The sequence below is a fragment of the Spinacia oleracea genome, chromosome 3 (assembly GCF_020520425.1).
Source record: "Spinacia oleracea cultivar Varoflay chromosome 3, BTI_SOV_V1, whole genome shotgun sequence".
In the NCBI taxonomy this organism is placed as follows: domain Eukaryota; kingdom Viridiplantae; phylum Streptophyta; class Magnoliopsida; order Caryophyllales; family Amaranthaceae; genus Spinacia; species Spinacia oleracea.
In genome coordinates this window covers 82,534,022-82,554,865 of record NC_079489.1, presented here as the reverse complement: position 1 = coordinate 82,554,865, position 20,844 = coordinate 82,534,022, and the positions used below count along the sequence as shown (strand labels likewise).

Genomic DNA, 20,844 nt, shown 5'->3' with positions numbered 1-20,844 from the left:
AATTACGGTATTAGGTAGTCAATATGAATTAATAGGTTTATTATTTAATACAAAAACATAAGATTTATTTTAGTACGGAGTAGTTCTTTATTCTTATTTTCATTAAATAAAGTTCGGAATTTTGTTTTTCAATACCATCTAACATAGACTCATAGTCCATCATAGATAAATTCGCCCACAACTATTACCTAAATTACAACTGAATATTAAAAGTTAAACTAGATGTCAAGCACTACACATGTAAGCTCGGTGTGGAATTATTTATCTTGAACATAATGCTAACATGATAGACAGAGTTTTAATGAGTTAAAAAATTAACATACAAAAAACACTAGAGGAAAAAACCTCAAGTGCGGGCTCATTTTAAGGGGTTTAGTGCGGGCTTTTACATGTGCAGCACATGGCCTGCCCGCACTTGATGTTTTTCAAGTGCTGCCAAAATATTAATTTTGAAAATTAGCCCGCACTTGACATATTTTGTGCTGCCAATTTTAGAATATGAGCCCGCACTTGATATATTTGGTGCTGCCAATTTTGAAAATGAGCTTACACTTGACTTATTTGGTGCTGCCAATGTTGAAAATGAGCCCGCACTTGACATATTTGGTGCTGCAATTTGAAAATGAGCCCGCACTTGACATAGAAATGGGCAGCACAAGCATAAAAATGAGTCGCACTTGATATATAAATGAGCCACACTTGGCTTATAAATGAGCCGCACTTGGCTTATACATGAGCCGCACTTGGCCTATAAATGAGCCGCACTTGATCTAGATTTGTTGTATAACCGATTTCCCTGCTACATATTACAATTGTACCATGCCACTGATTAACCTCCATACGTCATATAAAAAGTATCCAATTATATAAATAATTAAACTAAATAGTATATAATTGTAAATATAAAAGTCGATTACATTACAATCATATGAAAAACTAGCTAGCATCCACGATTTAAGATTCAGTACAAGAAAATATCAAAGACAATCACTGGTAATGAAGTTTGCCAACATTTCTCGAACTTCATCTATCTCCTCAAAGGTGAAAGGCCGCCCCCTCGGATTATTGAATACCTTAAAAAGATCGACCATCAAAAAATATATATACACTTTAGTTATATTATAAATATTGAATCGTACAATAAATTAAGACTTAATTTGTTCATAACAAAAAAAAATGAACCGTATAATAATAAAATTGGTTAGTTTCGGCCCCAACTTTCATCTAATGAACTTAAATAAATATTTTAAAGTTCTTCCATGTCTAATAAATTTAGTTTATGTTTCAAAGACTCATTCTCACCCATTTTGGTGAAGTTATCCACATTTAAGCCTCGTAAGTTCATTATCGGTCACATTTTGACTAAAATGGCTAATTTCGGTCCCAACTTTCAACTAATGAACTTAAATGAGTATTTTAAAGTCTTTCCATGTTTAATACACTTAGTTTTATGTTTCAAAGACTCATTCTCACCCATTTTGGTGAAGTTTTATGCACATTTAAGCCTCGTTAGTTCATTATCGGTCACATTTTGATTAAAATGGCTAATTTCGGTCCCAACTTTCAACTAATGAACTTAAATAAGTATTTTAAAGTCTTTAGATGTTTGATACACTTAGTTTTATATTTCAAATACTAATTCTCACCCAATTTTGGTGATGTTATGCACATTTAAGCCTCGTTTGACTATTATCGGCCACATTTTGACTAAAATGGCTAATTTCGGTCCCAACTTTCAACTAATGAACTTATATGAGTATTTTAAACCTTTTCCATGTTTTATACACTTATTTTATGTTTCAAAGACTCATTCTTACCCATTTTGGTGAAGTTATGCACATTTAAGCCTCGTTAGTTCATTATCGATCACATTTTGACTAAAATGGCTAATTTCGGTCCCAACTTTCATCTAATGAACTTAAATGAGTATTTTAAAGTCTTTCCATGTTTAATACACTTAGTTTTATGTTTCAAAGACTCATTCTCACCCATTTGGTGAAGTTATGCACATTTAAGCGTCGTTAGTTCATTATCGGTCACATTTTGACTAAAATGGCTAATTTCGGCCCCAACTTTCAACTAATGAACTTAAATGAGTATTTTAAAGTCTTTCCATGTTTAATATACACTTAGCTTTATGTTTCAAAGACTCATTCTCACCCAATTTGGTGAAATTATGCACATTTAAGCCTCGTTAGTTCATTATCGGTCACATTTTGAATAAAATGGCTAATTTCGGTCCCAACTTTCAACTAATGAAGTTATATGAGTATTTTAAAGTTTTTCCATGTTTTATACACTTATTTTATGTTTCAAAGACTCATTCTTACCCATTTTGGTGAAGTTATGCACATTTAAGCCTCGTTAGTTCATTATCGGTCACATTTTGACTAAAATGGCTAATTTCGGTCCCAACTTTCAACTAATGAACTTAAATAAGTATTTTAAAGTGTTTCCATGTTTGATACACTTATTTTTATGTTTTAAAGACTTATTCTCACCCATTTTGGTGAAGTTATGCACATTAAAGGCTAGTTTGTTCATTATAGGTCATATTTTGACTAAAATATCTTATTTCGCTCCCAACTTTCAACTAATGAACCTAAATAAGTATTTTAAACCCTTTACATGTTTAATATACTTAGTTTTATGTTTCAAATACTCATTCTCACCTATTTTGGTCAAGTTATGCACATATAAGGCTCGTTTGGTCATTATAGTTCACTTTTTCACTACAATGGCTTATTTCGCTACCAACTTTCAACTAATGAACATAAATAATTATTTTAAACCCCTATATGTTAATTAGACTTAGTGTAATGTTCTAAGACTCATTCTCACGTACTTTGGTCAAGTTATACACATTTAAGGCTCGTTTAATCATAATAGGTTATATTTTGACCAAAAATGCTTATTCGCTCCCAACTTTTAATAATGAACCTATTCATGTTTAATATTCTTAGTTTTATGATATTAAGACTCAACAATGCGTAAGAAAGTCCTATCTAATAACAAGATAGCTTATTAGTAATCATTGTCACATATTTTAGAAAACTTTGGCTAGTATGTGTTTGTTTTGACTTTTAAATTTCTTTTGTGCATTACCAAGGTTGACTTTGGGAAATAAAATGTAAGAACATCCTATCTAAAAACAAGATAGCTCAACCAATGGTCATTTTTGCATCTCTAGGTTCTATTTGAGTTGTTTTAGCAAAGACTCACGAAGATTGTGGAGCAAGACAAACATTCATATCGAAGGTGGTGAATTTGACTGGAGAAAAAAGTAAAACCTACCATCGGTGTCTAAAGAGAAAAAAACTTACTTACTTTGACGTGCTTTCTTTCTTCAAAAAACAAAGAACATGATCCACTGAAAAAGAAACATGAATAGTATAAGAGGACTTCCAAGAGCCACAACCAGGAAACAAAGGAAACACATAAGAGACTAAGATACTTATAAAATCACATAGATATATAAGATCTTTAACAATTCTTTACATATGGAAAAGATATTATATGTTTTAACTCTCCCGGACACACATGAAATCCAAAAAATGCATACTTGAATAACAAACACCACCATTTTTATTGCTTTATGCATTTAGGTTTTTGAAGTCCTCATTGGATGTGCCAAGATTTATAGATGTTTATTCATGGTAATGAATATTGTGCCTCCTCATGACAAAAAATGCACAAGGACAGCAACAGGCTACTGCATTTATGCAATCTCTCTTCTGCCAGACCTGACTGCATCGATGCAGCAACAACGTAGGTACTTGCATCAACACAACAACAACAACGCAGTATCAATGAATGCAACAACAACTAGTTTTTGCATCAAAAAGAATATTATTAAAGTACGATATACTACTCCCTCTATCAGCAAATAAAGTTCTCATTTTATTTTTGGCACAAGTATTTAGCTATACAGAATCTTCATTGTTGAACTCCTAGTTCTGAAATATGAGGATCAAAGTTGGGACGAGAACAATACGTAAGCACCTTAATGATGCAGCAGCCTTGCAGAGCAGTATGCAGCGATCGTTCAGATCAATAAACATCAATGTAGATCAGTAAGCATCAGTACAGATCAGAAAAGCAGAATATGATCAAATCAGGATGCAGCACAACAGTACAGAAACACAGTACACGAAGAGATCAGAATGCAGCGCAAGAAACAAGAAACACAGATCAATTAAGTAAACACAATTAACTTAGCCAAACTAAATTACGGAGTATAAAATTAGGAGGAAGAATATGTGGTGGGGTTTATATTATGACAGCATGACTTGGTATAAAAAATTAAAGTTTAAAAAATGCAATAAGTACTTGGTACCTGTTATTCACGAGATTTCTAACATCAATATATAACTTGAGTATTATCTTGAAAAATTTCATGATAAAAGTACTCTCTAATCAGCCAAGCAATAAGTAATAGCCAATTCTCACATCCATATAAGCATGTATCGAAAATTATTTCAGATTAAAGAGTGAAAAAAACAAATATTAGAATCAAAATACATATCAAAGTCTGAAAACTGACCTAATAAATCTATTGACAGATTTGTTAACAGGGAGGCATTTCAGTAATTTTCAGGAAGCATCACCAAGTACATCAGCAATTGAGATTCCAACTAGCTATACAATTGAGATTCCAATATTTCAGGAAGCATCACCAAGTACATCAGCAATACAAATCAGCAGAGAGGCATTTCAGTAGCACTGAACCAAGAAACATCAAGCCAATAACAAACAATATGAAGAATAAAATTTTAGCAGTGATTAGCTTAGCAACCATAACCACTTGGCAGTTTGGCGTTCTCTAGACCTGATTTTCCTAGTCAGTAGCTATACTACTCTTTTTGGTTTATTCTATCGAAACCTTGTAAAACAGTTTGTTTCATTATATGCTCAAATTTCACATCAGTAGATCAACAAGCAAGATTTACAACATAGTAGAAATATACTCATTGTTCAAATTTAACCAGATTTGTTGTCGTTGCATTGATATATATATGAACGGGTTAAAGGCTTAAAGTGCCCATAGAGAGGCCCTAGAAAGACAGCTAGTGATTTAGACAAGATTCTTTATTGAAGCCAAAACCAGAAGCAAGAAGGAGATTAGATAGGTTGTTGAGTTGAATAAGCTTGGCAGAACAAAATCATCTCAACTGATCAAGCAGTTTGGATTTTGATTAGAAAACATGAGTCATGATATAACTAACAATGTATAATGCAAAGTGCCAACGCAAAAAGTAAACTAATGAGATAGTTATCAAAAAAATACAACCATCACCTCCTAGTATGGATACATTTAAACAAGTTATTCATGATTTTCTTTACAAGATGGAATCTACTTCATTTAAGTAAGTCTGATCCAAAGAAACTAGAAGCTTACAACAAGAATTACACCAACAACGACGAGGCTAGCCCCTAGTCCAAAAGCACAATCATTACCAATCTCGTCTTGAATCAAACATAAACATATGAATCATGATAAAACTAACAATTACCTCTCTAAGCTATAAAAAGTGAAACCAGAAATAATGAACAAAGAACTGAAGATAGAAAGGTTAAGTATTGTAGAAGGTTGGGAAAATTGTAGCGAAGAGGGAAGATGCAAAGAAATCAACGACAACTACTATATTTTGAGATTAATCCCCCAAAGGTTTATAAAATACTGCCCCTTGATAACAGGATTTAGTTATAGTATCCTTTGCCGAGATTCTATAACTAAATCATGTTATCATTACTGGTCTTATCACCACTTTGGCACTAAATTCTCGTCTAGATTATTATAGTCCAACAATATTTATTTTTGTTATCAACTCGTCTAAGAAGATGTAGTTTTATGTAAATTCATCACATCGTAGATACTGGAAGTACTGTTACAAGTTAACTTTCATATTTCCTATCCAGAAGAACAAGCAATTATCAAATCCAACACTTTGGGCTCCCCCACGACAATCAAAACCTAACTAGCTCAAGAAGAATAGTTATGTTGAGAAAATGGAACAAAGAGAAGCATCAGGGAAAAATAACCATTTTTTCCCAATTCTATTCTCTTTCATTAAAGAGAAAAGGTCCCTTTTTTTTTCCTATTCCCGTCCCTCTAATAGCTAATACCCCCACCACCACCTCACCCCACCCCACCCCCTAGATAAAAGTAGGGAATAGAAGGAAAATATCCTTAAGCCCATTCCCACCAACCCTTTATTTTTATTTCCTTCAAAAAAACATGGGACTTTGAGGACTTGGGATTAAAACTACAATTCCCACCTTCAAACTCCCACAAAACAAACACCCCCTAGTTTTTTGTTTTTTGTTTTTTAGGGGGAAAAATGAACAAAATAAGCATAGCAGTTTAACTTAAGCAACAACTGCTGAATTTTTTTTACATCTGGAGTACAAAGGCATATTCACCTCCAGTCCAATGCAAAAGGAGTGCAACTGTGAACCCCATTGGTAAGCTCCTTCCATTTCTTCCAAGTAACGTGAAGCTACAGCAGCAACAAGTGATGAATCTAATCCACCTGACAGAAGTACACCAAATGGGACATCTGTCATTAATCTCTTAAGTACATACTGAAAGAAGTCAAGAGAGTAGGTTAATAAATCAAAAGTTAAATTAATTTCAAGAAGATTTAAGTCTACCGTAAATCAGAAAATAAGAAGAAATCTAACACAAGTAATTTCATATTCAGCAAAAATAAGAAGAGAACAAATTCTTCATATCATATAAACAAGTTCTTAGGTCAGGAGCAAGTTGAAATGGCCGAGTAGTAAAGACAAGGGAGAAGTTTGGGTTATTGTGACGCTGAAACTAAGAGAAAATGGACAATCAACAATTTCAATAAACCTTTTCAAAAGCTACACATAAAATTGTTGGGTCGTATGGAATTGAAGGTATCTGCTCTGAGTACCATGGCGGGTTGTTCCACCTTCTCAATCCACCAGCAATAAGTTCACTTTAATGGCATTTAAGTCCTTAAATGCCTAGTTTTAAGTTAAAACCATGTCTTAGCCAGATAGTTTATGAATTAGATAGTAGCATACCTTGTTTGCTTGAATATATATGTCCAGAAGGAAAAGCGATGAACCGTTCACAATCATCACTTATCGCTTTCATTTCTAAAGCAAACCAAGTGGACCCTGCAAAGATAGCGTATTTACCGAGTAATATATGCATAGCACACATTTTTCAATTAAATGAATAAAGAACGATGACTAAACCAAAAACAGTAGTTGAATTCGACTCTCTTGAGCGCAAAAGAAAATCTAGGATAGCATGTTAAGTCCCAAAAATGTGTTACGGTAAACTACTTCATTTATAAGAAACTCCATTTCTACCCCAATTGTCTAAAAGCCAACTTAATCTTTTGTAATACATCTTTTATGTTTGTTATGGATCTCTAGTGCGATTGGGATTTCAGGGAGAGAAAAATATAAAATATATGCAGCAACCAACGACGAAATGTAAGGCTGCTTACAAATCACTGGAGATAATCATAGACTCACAATCCCTCGCCTTTCCTAAGGTCCTTAACTGATTCCACTCAATCATAGGAGTTAGCTATGGAGAATTTCAGATACATAACCGCAACCCTCTGGCCATCAGGACAACGCCAATAACTACACACATGACAACATTGTCACCTTCAAATCAATTTTCTAGTACAAAAAAATAGATCAAACATTTAGAAGAACCAGTAAAGCTATCATATAACAAGGCTTCACCAGACGATATTTTCATATAACCGGGACATGCTCTTTACAGGGCATCTTTTCTTCACTCTCTCCAAACAATTCACCTCAAATCATCCATTAGAAATATTCATGAACACCAAAGTTTCAAATACTAATGCAAGCTATCACAACTAGTGACTGAATTTAGCTCAAATATCCTAAAATTAACATATACTAATAACTTAAAAAACTTAATCTAACAAAAACCAGAAAACACAAACACTAACTGAAGTAAAATCAACAACAAATAGACACATAGAGAACGAAAAGATTCAAGAATTGGAGTACCCTTCGGTGTAATCAGCTAGAAGAAGGTCAAGGTAAGTGTCCCATTTGTTTCCAATTACCTGAACACATTCAACAACGAAAATGAGAACAAATAAAAATGAACTTGAATGGACATATGAACTTGAATTTTAAATCGAAATTAAACTAAAACGAAAATTGAATCACATAGAGAAAGTGTAATTACCTGGGAAACTTGAATTAAGCAGAATCATGGACTAATTTCTTCAAATTAGGATAAGTCGAAGCGTCTGGTTGTGTGGGCGGATGGGGGAGAATCAATTATGCAATAACCTTGAGAATACGTTCTTCATCTCAGAAGCGGTGATGGCAGAAACAGCGGCTGTGATGGCGACGGCAGAAGCAGCGGCGGCGATGGCGACGGCAGAAGCAGCGGCGGCGATGGCGATGGTTGAAGCAGAAGCAGAGAAGAGGAAGGAGGAGGAGCGGGAAAATGAAAAAAAATCACGACTTTTTTTTTACCTGTTTTGTGCTGTTCTATTTTTAGAGAGCTTTTGTGCGCTGTACTATTTTTAGAGAGCTTTTGTGCGGCTCATTTTACAAATGAGCCCGCATTTGGGTTTAAACCCCGCACATAAACTCAAGTGCTGCCAATTTTCTAAAATGAGCCCGCACTTGTGAAAATATATATTTTTTTTATTTTTTTTTTATGTGCACTCAAGTGCTGCCAATTTAATATATGAGCCGCACTTGAAGGGAAGCACATGGCGATTTTTCTACTAGTGAAATATGATTAGAAAATCAATACCTCAGAAGTGAAACAGTAAAAGTGAATAAAAAAGAAATAACTAGGTAAAAAGTAAAACAAAGGTAACAAAAATAAAATGTGCGAAAAAGAGGATGGAAAGTTGTTAAACAAAAAAATAATTAATATAGTAGGCATGAGGAATTGAACTCGCGATCCCCAAGTTTATGAGGAATTGAACTCGCGGTCCCCAAGTCAAATATAGAGACATTCCGCCACTTTACCACTGAGCCAAGGACATTTGCTGATTGGAGGGTTTGATAATTATTATAGGTAATATATTGTACAGATTTCTATGTTGGGTCCCTTTTCACCTTGGGTCCTAGGCGGATGTACTCCCCGCCTACCCTAGGCAAGTCGCAATCAAATACTCTGTAATTTATTTTTACTTTCAAATACTTTATTATGCCCCATTTTAATATTGTCACAAATAAATCATATTTTAATTTAAATGTTTAAACAAAAATCATTCAAGCGAATATATTCCGCATTAAAAATCAATCCCAATTATTTTGATGCCTACTTTTTCTTTAGATAAACTTTGCAAATACTTTTTTCCAGATAACATATTTTTTCTTTATATATATATATATATATATATATATATATATATATATATATAGGGTCATCCTCCAATGAGAAGATACTTATAATGAGAAGAATGAGAAAAGATCTTGACCCTCCCAATAATTTAATCTCACGGCTTACATTCTGTGGTCAAGAACTTCGTAACAATGAATCGCCCAAATAATTTGACCAAAAAAAAGAACAACCCCTAAAAAACCCCACACACCTTTTCTCTTTCATCCACATTCCTCCCAAATAAACATCAGTAACTCCCCCATTCTTTCTCTCTCCTCCATTTTCAACTAAGCTTGAAGAAGAACCTTGTATTTGCAAAATTGAAGTTTACAGCATGTGTAAATATAATCATTGATTAATCAAAAGGTCTTGCGCGCACAAGGTGTACAATAAATTTAATGTACACTAAGATAACTTTTATGCAGTTTTTTATAACTTTAACCTATTTTTCTGTAATTTTTATATTATAAAAATAAAAAGTTAATAGATAAACATTTTAAATGGTTAAATGATTAATTTATACATTATTAGGGATTTTGAAGAAATAATTTTGATTCAAATGAAAAAATTTATCATTAAAAAATAAATAACTTTTACATATATAAATGTAACTTTTAATCGTTTTGAGTTAACTTTTACTCCGGTGTACAATATTTATTGTACACCCATTATAAATAAGAATTTGTGTTGATTAATTTATGGTTGTTCTTTGAAGTTTGGGAGAGGTAAAACAGGGAACTAATTATTATTTCATTCGCCCAATTTTTTTTTATCAATATTATGTTTAATTTTTTTTCTCTCATTTAAAAAAATGAGTAATTTGTTTTGCTCATTTAAACAAATGAGTAATTTGTTTTTCTCATTTGGACAAATGAGTAATTTGTTTTGCTCATTTGGATAAATGAGTATTTTCTTTTGCTCATTTGAACAAATGAGTATTTTTTTTGCTCATTTGAACAAATGAGTAACATTTTTTGCTCATTTGAAAAAATGAGTACTTTAATTTTTGGGGATTATCCTTGATTAATTTTGTTATAACAGTGAGCATAGGATGGTGGGTGGTTGCGTGGAGGAGAGAGAAAAGGAGGAGGATGAGAAAGAGAAAGAGGACAAGGGAGGTGCATTGATATTGAAATCAATGGAACTAATTACTGATCATGCGCTGGTGTTTGATGTTTTTGTTTGATTTGTTTGATCATGCGCTGGTGTTTCATCTCTTCACCCATCTATACATTCCATAGAAAAATAGAATTAAATTAGAGGAAGAAGAAATGGGTTTTGAATTTCGATCAACGTAAAATTTAAATCAGTAGAATCAGGTTCACATTGGATAAAGAGAGGAGAGAGAAAAAATGTGAAGCCTTTTGGCGTGGCTTGATTCAATCACGTGAGAGTGACAACTACTGTATAACTGGACATAAATGAGCGATATTGGGATACAGTTTACCAATAAATTACTAAAGTGTCATTAATGAAACGAATTCAGCGCGCGTTGTTTGTTAGATGTAAATGATTGTCGACCGTTGGATGTAAATGATTGTCGATTGTCTGATCTCATAAAACTCAATGATCAGGATTCTTTCTCATTCTTCTCATTTTAAGCTCTCTTCTCATTTGAGCGTAAATCTCTCTCTCTCTCTCTCTCTCTCTATATATATATATATATATATATAGGACCAGGTTCTGGTGAGAACCTTCTTATAATGAGAACCTCTAGTAGCCATTGGATTAAAACAAAACGGACGGCTGAGATCTATCTCACGAATTAAAAGATGCGCGGTTCTTTTCTTACTCTCCCACCAACTCACTCACCTAATTTCTCTCTCCTCCCTCAATTTCAAACGCACTCATCTCTCTCCTTAACGAATTTTCTTGAAATACACTTGAAAACCTCTAATTATACCGTTATTTCGCGAAGGATTGCAGAGATTTTCAGTTATTTTGACATAGTTCTTTTGATTTTGCCCTTTTTTTTTCAAATGTCGATTTTACTCGAATTTCCGCGAATTTTTCTCGAATTTCTGCAAATTTCACCACATCATGTTAATCCTACTGTTTCGAAGAATTTGCAGTTTCAAAATTGCATTTTCTGGTGCCGGAGAGCTTCGATTTTTCTGGCGACTGAACTACTGATGTGTTTTCTCTTTCCTCCCGTTGTTTCAGAATTTTTGATGTTTTGTTTTAATTTTTTTGAATTTTTTTTGAGTAAATTTTTGTAGTCAATTTTTTGTGTAATTTTGTGTGTACTTTGTAAGTGTAATTTTTCATGTTTATTTATTTTAACAGGAAAAATGTCGAGAAATGAGAAAATTCCACAAAAAGGTAATGTAATTTAATTTTTGTTTACTTTTGAATATACTTTGTTTACTTCTGAGTATATTAAGTGTAATTTTAAGGAAATGTTTTGTTTACTTTTGAATCTGGTTGTGAGTTGATAGTCAGTTTTGGTTATGGAATTAGCTGATTTAGAAACTGTTCTAGAGAAATTTGTATGTAAAACTGGAATTAGCTTCTTTAGAAGTTGTTGTAGAGAAAATTTGTTGGTGTTGTTTAGTTGAGGTCAGTTGGTCGGAGTTGTTCTGTTATATGTTACTGCAGGGGGTTCAGTACCAGTTGTGTTCAAGCATCTGGGTTTGCAGTAGATGACGGTGTGGGATTAGTTGCAAGGAATAAGAGATATGAAGTACATTTTTATAGAACTAAAACTCACAACAAAAGCAAAGAGTGCTGCTAAAATCAAATCAGTCACTACTCCGTATATTATTTTTCTTCCAGTTGAAGCACAGAATCAGTGATCCCAAAGAAAGCATACAATTCTTAGGTGACCCCAGAAAAACCTCTTCCCTCCACCAACGGTATATCAAACCCACCTATTTGACATTCCAAGGATGTAGTGCAGTACACGAAGAAAAACAATAGGGAATATCCATAGTTTGTCAGGGGTGACGTTTTGAAATATGAAGAGACTGCAGTCTAGGGCCCTTGACAGATCCAACATATGGATGTAACCTTCTCCTAACTCTTAGATACACTGTGTTGTTAAAGAAATTTGTCCTGCCAACTAGCTAGCAAAACATGTACATATGAAAGCGATAAAGAATAGCATATACACGGATACACCTCACAGAACAGTCTGATAATCATTGCTCAAACATCCTGCAGTTTGAACTTTTCCTTTCTGTAAGGTTGCGTGCTTATCAACTGTAGGTCTGCAACTCTATGGTCCTAGGAACTAGAAAGAAATATTGGCAGTTGATATCGTCTATGATTTAAATTGACTTTTAAGTTAGTTCCATTTACTTTTCTGAGTTATTTATCTACTTTTGAAAATATGATGCAACTTGAGATTTTGTTTATGAGATTTACTTTTAAATTAGTTTTATTTACTTTTCTTAATTATTTATCTACTTTTGTAATTTCATGTCAACAATTTTCTGTGAAATTACCATTGATAATGGTAAGAGTCACAAATCAGTCATAGTCGATTTCTAGGTTTTTAATTTCTTCAGTTCCGTTGCAATTTTTTTTTGCTTCAATATGATGCTCGAATTAGTTTTTCACCACTTTCTCTAATTCCTAAAGATTGATGTGCAATTTCAGCTTAAACTTGCAAGTTCGTCTCTAACTTGCTGTGGATTCGACCATAATTTCGTGAATTCACTCCAATGTTTCTCAAAGATAGAGGTAAAGATGCTAATTTCGTTCAATTGGATTTGTTTTGAGGAAATTTCAATTAGATTTCTAGGTTTTAAATTTATGTATTTTTTCCTTTGAGCTTCTAATATCGTTGAATACAATATATGTTTCTGATGATCTGATTGAATTTCTTATCGATTTTAAGCTTGATAGAAGTGAATCAATTTAGCTAGATTAAAATGTGTTGAACTAAAAACGAAAATTATGCAGAAGTAAACTTATTATCGCTAAAAGTAAATTTTTTTTTTGTATTATGCATTTTTGTGTGTGACTCAGACTGTTTAGCTTATTTTTAGTAGTTGTGACTGATTTTTTAGCTTAGTTATTTTTACATCATGCAAGATTACGTGAATGAGGATATAGGACAATAGGATGGACAATTGAATTATGCCAGAGCTTCACAGTTAGCCTGATTAGCAGGTATATTTTCTTCTACATGAGATTATTATTAACATTAGAAGCCTGCTGTAATCAAATAGGAACACTGCAAAGGGCTGCTTCAACTCTAATTTTGAAGCAAGCAGGGCTTAACACGTTTTCCTGTATTTTCTTATGCTGAAACAAACACGTTTACCATGGCATTATCATCCTCATTATCTTATTATCTTATTACCTCTACTGTGTTTATGTATCCTTGAGCTCCTCTCTCGTTGCTGGTGATATCTTGTCATCTTGGATATCTCCCTCCAACGACTTTGCTTTCGGGTTCTCATTTTAAGGGTTTGGAAGTTTTCTGTTAGCCATATGGTCTCATGAAGTTTTCTGTTAGCCATATGGTTCTCATTAAGTTTTCTGTTAGCCATATGGCGTTTAGCCGGGCACTTGCTGGCCATATATTTTCCTTATTGTTGTTGGCTACATTCCTTGCAAATACTAATGTAAGTATATAAACGCCTAATTCCTAACTATTTCATGTCTTATTTCTTCCCCTTTTTAGTGGTCTTACCTGTATATGATGGCTAGGTGTTTTACTCTCCATTTCTGAAATATATTTGAAAATTGTCATTAGTTAGAGTCAAAAGTAAAGCAAAAGCCGGAAAAAGTAAATAGAAATCATTCAAAAGTAAATAGAAGCATCAATTTATTTTTTCCTTTAAATACTTTATTAGAGTCTATTAGCTATAGAGGGAATCAATGTGCCATTGTCGATGTAATTAGAGTTTTAGATATGAAATATGTTCTCTAGTAGGATCAAGTAAATTTGATATGGAAATATTATGAAGTAATTCAAAAGAATCCCAAAAGTAAATAATATAAACTCAAAAGTAAATAACGTAAACTCAAAAATAAATAAAATCGTACTGGCTTGGTCTGATGACTTGTTGGCTGCTGGTTTTGTTCTCCATCCACTGATGGTGCTGATGTAGTGCAGTCAGCTGCCAGAAGGTACTGGTCAGGTTGACATACTTGGGGATGGTTGGGGTGCTACTGTGCAACAAGCCAGTAGATTTGAAAAACGAGCTACAGCATCTTATTATCTTGACAACCAGTAAATGTCTCTTGGGCCGAGAAGTTTGTGACAAGCTCTTTGACGATGTGTGTACCCTATTTCATGATCTTGATAATGGGATGCTACCCATTAGTGTTTTGTTTCCCTATCTGCCCATCCCAGCTCATCGTCGCTGTGATAGAGCCTATAAGAAGCTCAAAGTTTTTTTTTTTGGGGGGGGGGGGGGGGGGGGGGGGGTGGGTTTCAGGCCTAGCTTCAGGAACTTGTGCAAGGTAAACTAAATCTTTATAAAAGTAAACTAAATCTTTCTAGAAGTAAACTATATAATACTGGAACTTAGATTGAAATATTTTATGTTAAATATTAAGTCGAAACCTATTAGCTCAAATGGGAGAGCAATGTGCCATTGCATATGGATGTAGGCTCAAATCCTACATAGGTTGATGATTTTATACGCGCAAAAAACTCATAAGTAGATAAGAAACTCAAAAGTAAATAAAAAAAATCATAAGTAAATAAGAAAATCTTAAAAGTAAATATGAAAATCTCAAAAGTTAATCGGGATGTGGATGAATTTGACAATGGAAAATTATGTTTAATGAAGGAATTGTGAATGTGTAAGATTTTATCGTTTCACTAAATTAAAAAAGAAAATTAGAAAAGTGTTTTAAAGTTTTTTTTAAAGTAAAGCAAAAACTACAAAAGTGAAGAAAAATAACACGTAAGTAAATGGAATTCTTCGAAAAGTAACCACAATTTTTTTTACTTTCATCATCGATTTGATTCAAAAGTAAAGATAGTTCATATGGTTACTCAAATATATATATATATATATATATACACACACACACAATTTAAAAGTAAATACAGAACTTGTAAAAGTAAATAGATACTCATCAAAAGGAAAGAATTATAAAATAAGTGAATTAATATCATAAACTAAAAGTTGCCTATGTAGGATTCGAACCTACATCATTGTGCAATTGCACAAGGCTCTACCAATTGAGCTAATAGGCATCACTTGACTAGCAAACTTAGAACAACAACAAATCAGCATCAACACACAAGAACTAATAGGCCAGAAGTCAACTTTGGTCGAATTTGACAAAAACATAAGCAAGATAGACCTCAGCAACCCCGCAAAGTTGACTCTCCAACTGAAAGAGTAGAAATGTATAATAAACTTAATAACCTACACCAAACCCAAGTGCCGCAACAACCCAAGACCAAAGTCAGCCAACCCAACCCCTGACTCAAGTTTGATCAGATTTTACCAGCAGAAACACATTGCCAAGTAATTGAGCATCAGTAAACCGTCTCTTCATCATATATAGTGGCATCACGTTAAGGATAATCTACGTAAGATTGAAATCACCCCCCCTCCCCCAAATAAGATCAGGAACTACCAAATTTCATCAAAGATATATATGCTACCCATCACAAATAAATGCAAGTATGCAAACTCTTAATAGCCAAGATAAAGCTTGCCTCTCCAGCAATATAGGCTTAGAGGAAGATGCTCCAAAAGTAAAAACATTGAAAACAGACCATCCATCAAAACATTTGAATAAGTTTAAGCATTCTTAAATATTATGCATCCATTAATTCCGACCAGAGGGAGTAATTTGTAGCCTTATCGTTTGTTTATAAATCTGCACTATTGCTACAAATTGCAAAACAATTTCATATCTGAAATAAAAACACCTGCAAACTGTAATACCCCGAAACTTTTAAACTCGTTTATTAAAAATTAATAATATTTTATTAACGTAATTTCGTTTCAATTATTAGAAATAATTTAAAAATTTCGTTATTTTAAACGTTTTTACGGTTTATTTTAAATGATAAATTTATAAACGAAAATTTATTTATTTTTCGTTAACGATATATTTTACGAGACTTTGTTTTAATTAAACATTTATATATTTAAGTAATTTCCTAAAATAGCAATTAAAATTCAGAAATTTGGCCTAACTACTTGAAATTACTAAAATGCCCCTAAAGGACAAAATTTTCAATTTGCTTCTTCCTCCATTGCCTTCCACGTACATGGAAGAAGGAAGCCATTCTTTCCTTTCTCTCTTCCCTTATTCCAGTCTACATTCATTTCCTTGGAGCCCAAGAACTTTTATTCTTCTAGAAATCCACCTAATTACAAATTGAATCAATTTCAGAATTATTTCAATGCAAAAATCAAATTAACAAAATCTGAAAATTCCTCCCTTGTTCCTCCTTATTCGAACCACCACAACCGGCAGCCATCTGCCACCACCTTAACCACCACTGCAGACCACCAACTACCCAGACCCGACCACCCACTTCGCCGGCCGACCACCTACTCCCACCATACCTCCCTTCGCTCTCCCTCCTCCTTCGAAATACTCCCTGCCTTCCTTCCCTCTCCTCTTCGTGGCACCACCAAAGCAACACCACCACTTCGTCCGTCACCAATCACCAATCCACGAACCACCAGCCACCACGTCGACCGCCCAGAACCGCCCCAAGTCACCACCACCACTTCCCCTGTTTCCTCCCTGTTTCGCACACCTCTGTCTCCCTCTTTCTTCGTCGCTGCTGCACCCCCCCCAGGCCACCGTACCACCTTTTATAACCACCTCAATCCCCGGCGATAGGCCGCTGCGCCGCCCCGGGTTCGACCCAGAAACACCCCTCCCGTGCTTTTTCTCTGTTTCGTTCGAACACCCCTTTCCTTTTCCTTGCAGCTCCGCCGCCGCGAAACCACCACCCCCGCTGTCGCCTCTCAGCCGTGGTTCCGCAGTGCGCCGCCCAGCCGCCACCCCTGTCTCCCTTCTTCCTCCTCTGCTCCTCCTTCGAGCCCTCCCCTCCCCTGCTCCCGTGTTTCCTTTCCCAGAAAAAGAAGACAAGTTCCATTTAGGAACTTTGTTTTATTTATTTCTCAAACCAAGCCCAAATCACTTAGCCCAATTTTCCCAATAAATTGGACTCGGAGTTCAGGAAGAACGATCCATCGAACAGGAAGTATAAACTACGGTTGAGGTAACATCTATTGCTAACACCCACGATCCCCTTATGAAATATGTTTTATGAGATTATGAAATGTGTTTATAATGATATGTTTTTATTGAATTGTGGGATATGAAATGTACTTATAAAGTGTGTTTTATGCATGATGATATTCAAATGTGCTTATGAATGATTTTATAAGAATGATGAGTTACGAATAAGATACGAAACATGATAAATAAAAGTGTAACCGGTTCTGGCAGTTAGTGGGGTTACTATTTCTAGGTCGTGCACGTACCGCCGTACCGCGGGACACCCAACAAGGGAGAGTGCTCCTTGAGGGTTACCGCAAGCTAAAAAAAAAAGAAACTATTTAGGTACGGGCGTATGTCCAACAAGGGAGAGTGCTCCTTGAGGACTATCGCAAGGTGGGAGACGTCCCGCAAGGCTAACTTGTCAGTTACCAAGTAAAAAGAAGGTTTTATGAAAGATAATGGGAACTATCAAAGTTTCAAGTTATAAATGATGTTTTATTGCATTTATGAAAATGTTTTACTATGTTCTATTCTCCCTGATTGCAAAGTAAATAAAATGAATTGAAATGAGTTTACGCTGTTAGGGTAGTATGTTACTGGGCCTCGGCTCACGATGTTGCTTTTGTTTTAGGTACGAAGAAGATCATGGGATGCCTTAGAGTGAGGATGCAACCATCAAATTCACGATCGATGTTTAATAAAGATAACTATGTCATTAGTAATAAAGGGATGTATGAATTAAACTCTAAGTTTGATTTCACGATTTGAGTTAGATTTTTAAATTAATGTTTAAACATGTTAGAAATATTTATTAAGGCTTACTTAGATTTCAATGTAAATTTTAAAGAATTAACCGAAGTGAAGTATAATTACTGTTACTCAACAGTAGTCAGTAAACGTAAAAAGGTTATGTCGCCTTGTATTTCCCACGAGGGAGATACCGCATGTGACGCTCCGACTAAGCTAGGGTTTTCCGCTGCTAACTAAAGATAATTAACCTAATTAATGGTGTTTAGAAGTCGGGGCGTTACAGTTTGGTATTCAGAGCCAAGGTTCTGCGACCATAAGTGCTAAACTTTACGGGTTTTGCACGAAATAAAATTTATTAGGTTTTAAGCAAGAATTTTAAGGAATGAGTAAAAAGAATAAGTTAAAATCATGCTAAGTTAAAATGAAATGAGTGTGAGTGATAGGACGGGGAACGCAACGGGAATGTTTTCTTTATTATGATTTGCAGAATTTCTTAGTCTAATTTCAAGAAGAAAAGATTATCTGAAGCGTTGTATCCTTGCGATCAGATCGGCGATGACTTCAAGCGGAAATATTCCTATTGACGGCACTAGAAACGATAATGATGTTAACGATGGCAATGGTAATCACAAATCTGTATTAGCGCTGGGAGGAATGCAAGAAAGAATTGAAGAATTGCGCAAGGATCCCATTTTCGGGGACACTCCAGGAGAAACAAGCGATAATCGAATGGATTTAATGAGATTGATAATGTCGGAACTTCTGCAAGGAAATCGTCAAAAGCCAAGGTCAGAGCAAGAAGAATGCTCCAACATGTTCAAGAAGTTCGCTTCTCATAAACCCCCTACCTATGATGTCAAGCCAGACCCTACTGAATTTGAGGAATGGATTAGCGATATGGAGAAGTTATTTGATGCAACTCAATGCCCCGAGAAATGGAAGGTCAACTATGCTGTCTTTTACTTGAAAGGACAAGCCAACCTGTGGTGGAAAAGTGTTAAAGAAATCCAAAATGAGCCTGGTTTTGGTTGGGAAAAACTGAAGGAAGCTATGCGGGAACAATTTTATCCCTATTCTCTGCAACTGCAAATGGAATCGGAATTTATCAAATTGAGTCAAGGAAAGAAGAATGTTCTGGAATATGCAGTGAAATTCAATGAGCTTGCTCGATTTGCCCCTGACCTGGTGACTACTGATAGGCAAAGGATGAATCGATTTGAAGGAGGATTAAGCATTGAGATCCGTGATCGTCTTTCGAGTTCTAGAATTTCCACTTTCCAAGAGTTGTACGATCGAGCAATTAACGTCGAAAGAATTATCAAGCTTCGAGAAGAAACATATGGAAAACGAAAAGGGAGCTTCGAAGAAAATCAACCGAACAATAAGAAACAAAATGTCAATGTCAGCTATCAAGGAGGGAATAACGGAAACCAAAGCTTCAACAAGAATCGTGGATGCGCCAAGTGTGGAAGATGGAACCATACTGAGAAAGAATGTCGAATTGGTACGCGAGATTGCTTCAAATGTGGTAGCAAAGATCACCAAATCAGAGATTGTCCTCAAATACATCGAGAGCAAGGTGATAGGAGAAACGATGAAAACAAAGGAAATGGTGGCACTACAAATTTCAACCGTAATCCCCCACGTGGAGCAACTTCGAATGGAAGAGTGTTTTTAATCCAAGGAAAAGACGATGACGCAAATGACAATGACGACTTCGCTACTATGGAGTAAAGAATGAATGATCTTTTGAAAACGCGTGATCGAACATCTAGAAGAAATAGTCTAAACTAAATGATGGAAATTTTGAAAGTAATATGCGTTAATCAAGTATCAAACTAAGATGTATTACCATCATTAGTTGTATGAATGTTATGCTTATGTATGAAATTTTCAATTAAAGAATTATGTGTTTAAGATATGCTTTATGAATTATGTTTATGCTGACATGATTGTATTGGTAATAACTAATCGTTACGTATGAAAGTCGTCTTCGATGGAGGTTCTCCTGAGCTCAGAGTATGAGATTGTTATAATAAATGACTTTTATGAATTATTTGAGTATTGCAATTGTTAGATAAATATTTATTCTCATTTTCAAAGTCATAAATTTGCATTAAATATTACTATTTTTGGTAAGAAAAATATTTTCAAACAAGATATCACAAAGTAAAATGGGAGCCTAGTCTAAGCTAACAAGTTTGCCCCTTTTATGTTCTTTGCTCCTCGATCCTATTTTATGAAGTAAAGTGGAGGTACGAAAGATGCTGGCAGAATGTAATTGACCTTAATGACGATTAAGGGTCGATATATAATTTTGCCCCTTTTGTATTCTTTACTCTTCGATTCTAGGTCTTGAGTTGAAGCGGAGTCATTAAAGAAGATGGCGGAATGTAGGCTAGACAATGTCGGAATTGGAATGAAATTGTGAGATCTTGGTTTTAAATAAAATATCGTACTTTTATTCAAATATTTTCAACTTTCAACGATCAATTCAAGTTTCGAGGACGAAACTTTTTCTAAGGGGGTAGGAATGTAATACCCCGAAA

At 34.5% G+C, this 20,844-nt stretch overlaps 2 protein-coding genes across 11 annotated transcripts; one reads left to right on the top strand and one right to left on the bottom strand.

Annotated features, from left to right (window-relative positions):
• Window positions 1–843: 843 nt before the first annotated feature.
• LOC130470411 (asparagine synthetase [glutamine-hydrolyzing] 2) lies at window positions 844–8,572 on the bottom strand. 10 transcript variants are annotated; one of them, XM_056840528.1, is made up of 8 exons: window positions 8,219–8,572; window positions 8,035–8,093; window positions 7,491–7,632; window positions 7,057–7,152; window positions 6,424–6,585; window positions 4,003–4,019; window positions 3,328–3,370; window positions 844–1,073 (listed from the first exon to the last, which is right to left on the bottom strand). In XM_056840528.1, exons 4-8 carry the CDS (start codon window positions 7,111–7,113, stop codon window positions 978–980), a joined length of 375 nt encoding a protein of 124 aa, XP_056696506.1. In that variant the 5' UTR covers window positions 7,114–7,152; window positions 7,491–7,632; window positions 8,035–8,093; window positions 8,219–8,572; the 3' UTR covers window positions 844–977. The 10 variants fall into 10 exon arrangements, 5 of the variants coding, with proteins under 5 accessions (XP_056696506.1, XP_056696508.1, XP_056696509.1 ...); XM_056840530.1 differs by having other exon boundaries at window positions 6,424–6,533; XR_008930699.1 differs by lacking the exons at window positions 4,003–4,019; window positions 7,491–7,632 and adding an exon at window positions 4,544–4,634 and having other exon boundaries at window positions 3,324–3,370; window positions 6,424–6,533; window positions 8,219–8,568.
• A 10,278-nt stretch (window positions 8,573–18,850) lies between these two features.
• Window positions 18,851–20,029, top strand: LOC130469816 (uncharacterized). The gene has a single exon (XM_056839307.1). It carries the CDS (start codon window positions 18,851–18,853, stop codon window positions 20,027–20,029), a length of 1,179 nt encoding a protein of 392 aa, XP_056695285.1.
• Window positions 20,030–20,844: the final 815 nt, after the last annotated feature.

Excerpts from the sequence above, each read along its gene's own strand:
- LOC130469816 (XM_056839307.1), top strand. The coding sequence starts at position 18,851 with ATGACTTCAAGCGGAAATATTCCTATTGACGGCACTAGAAACGATAAT.
- LOC130470411 (XM_056840528.1), bottom strand. The coding sequence starts at position 7,113 with ATGATTGTGAACGGTTCATCGCTTTTCCTTCTGGACATATATATTCAA. Across the intron at positions 6,586-7,056 it reads TATATATTCAAGCAAACAAG|TATGTACTTAAGAGATTAAT; the intron begins GTATGCTACTAT and ends GACTTCTTTCAG. Across the intron at positions 1,074-3,327 it reads AAGAAAGAAAGCACGTCAAA|GTATTCAATAATCCGAGGGG; the intron begins GTAAGTAAGTTT and ends GATCTTTTTAAG.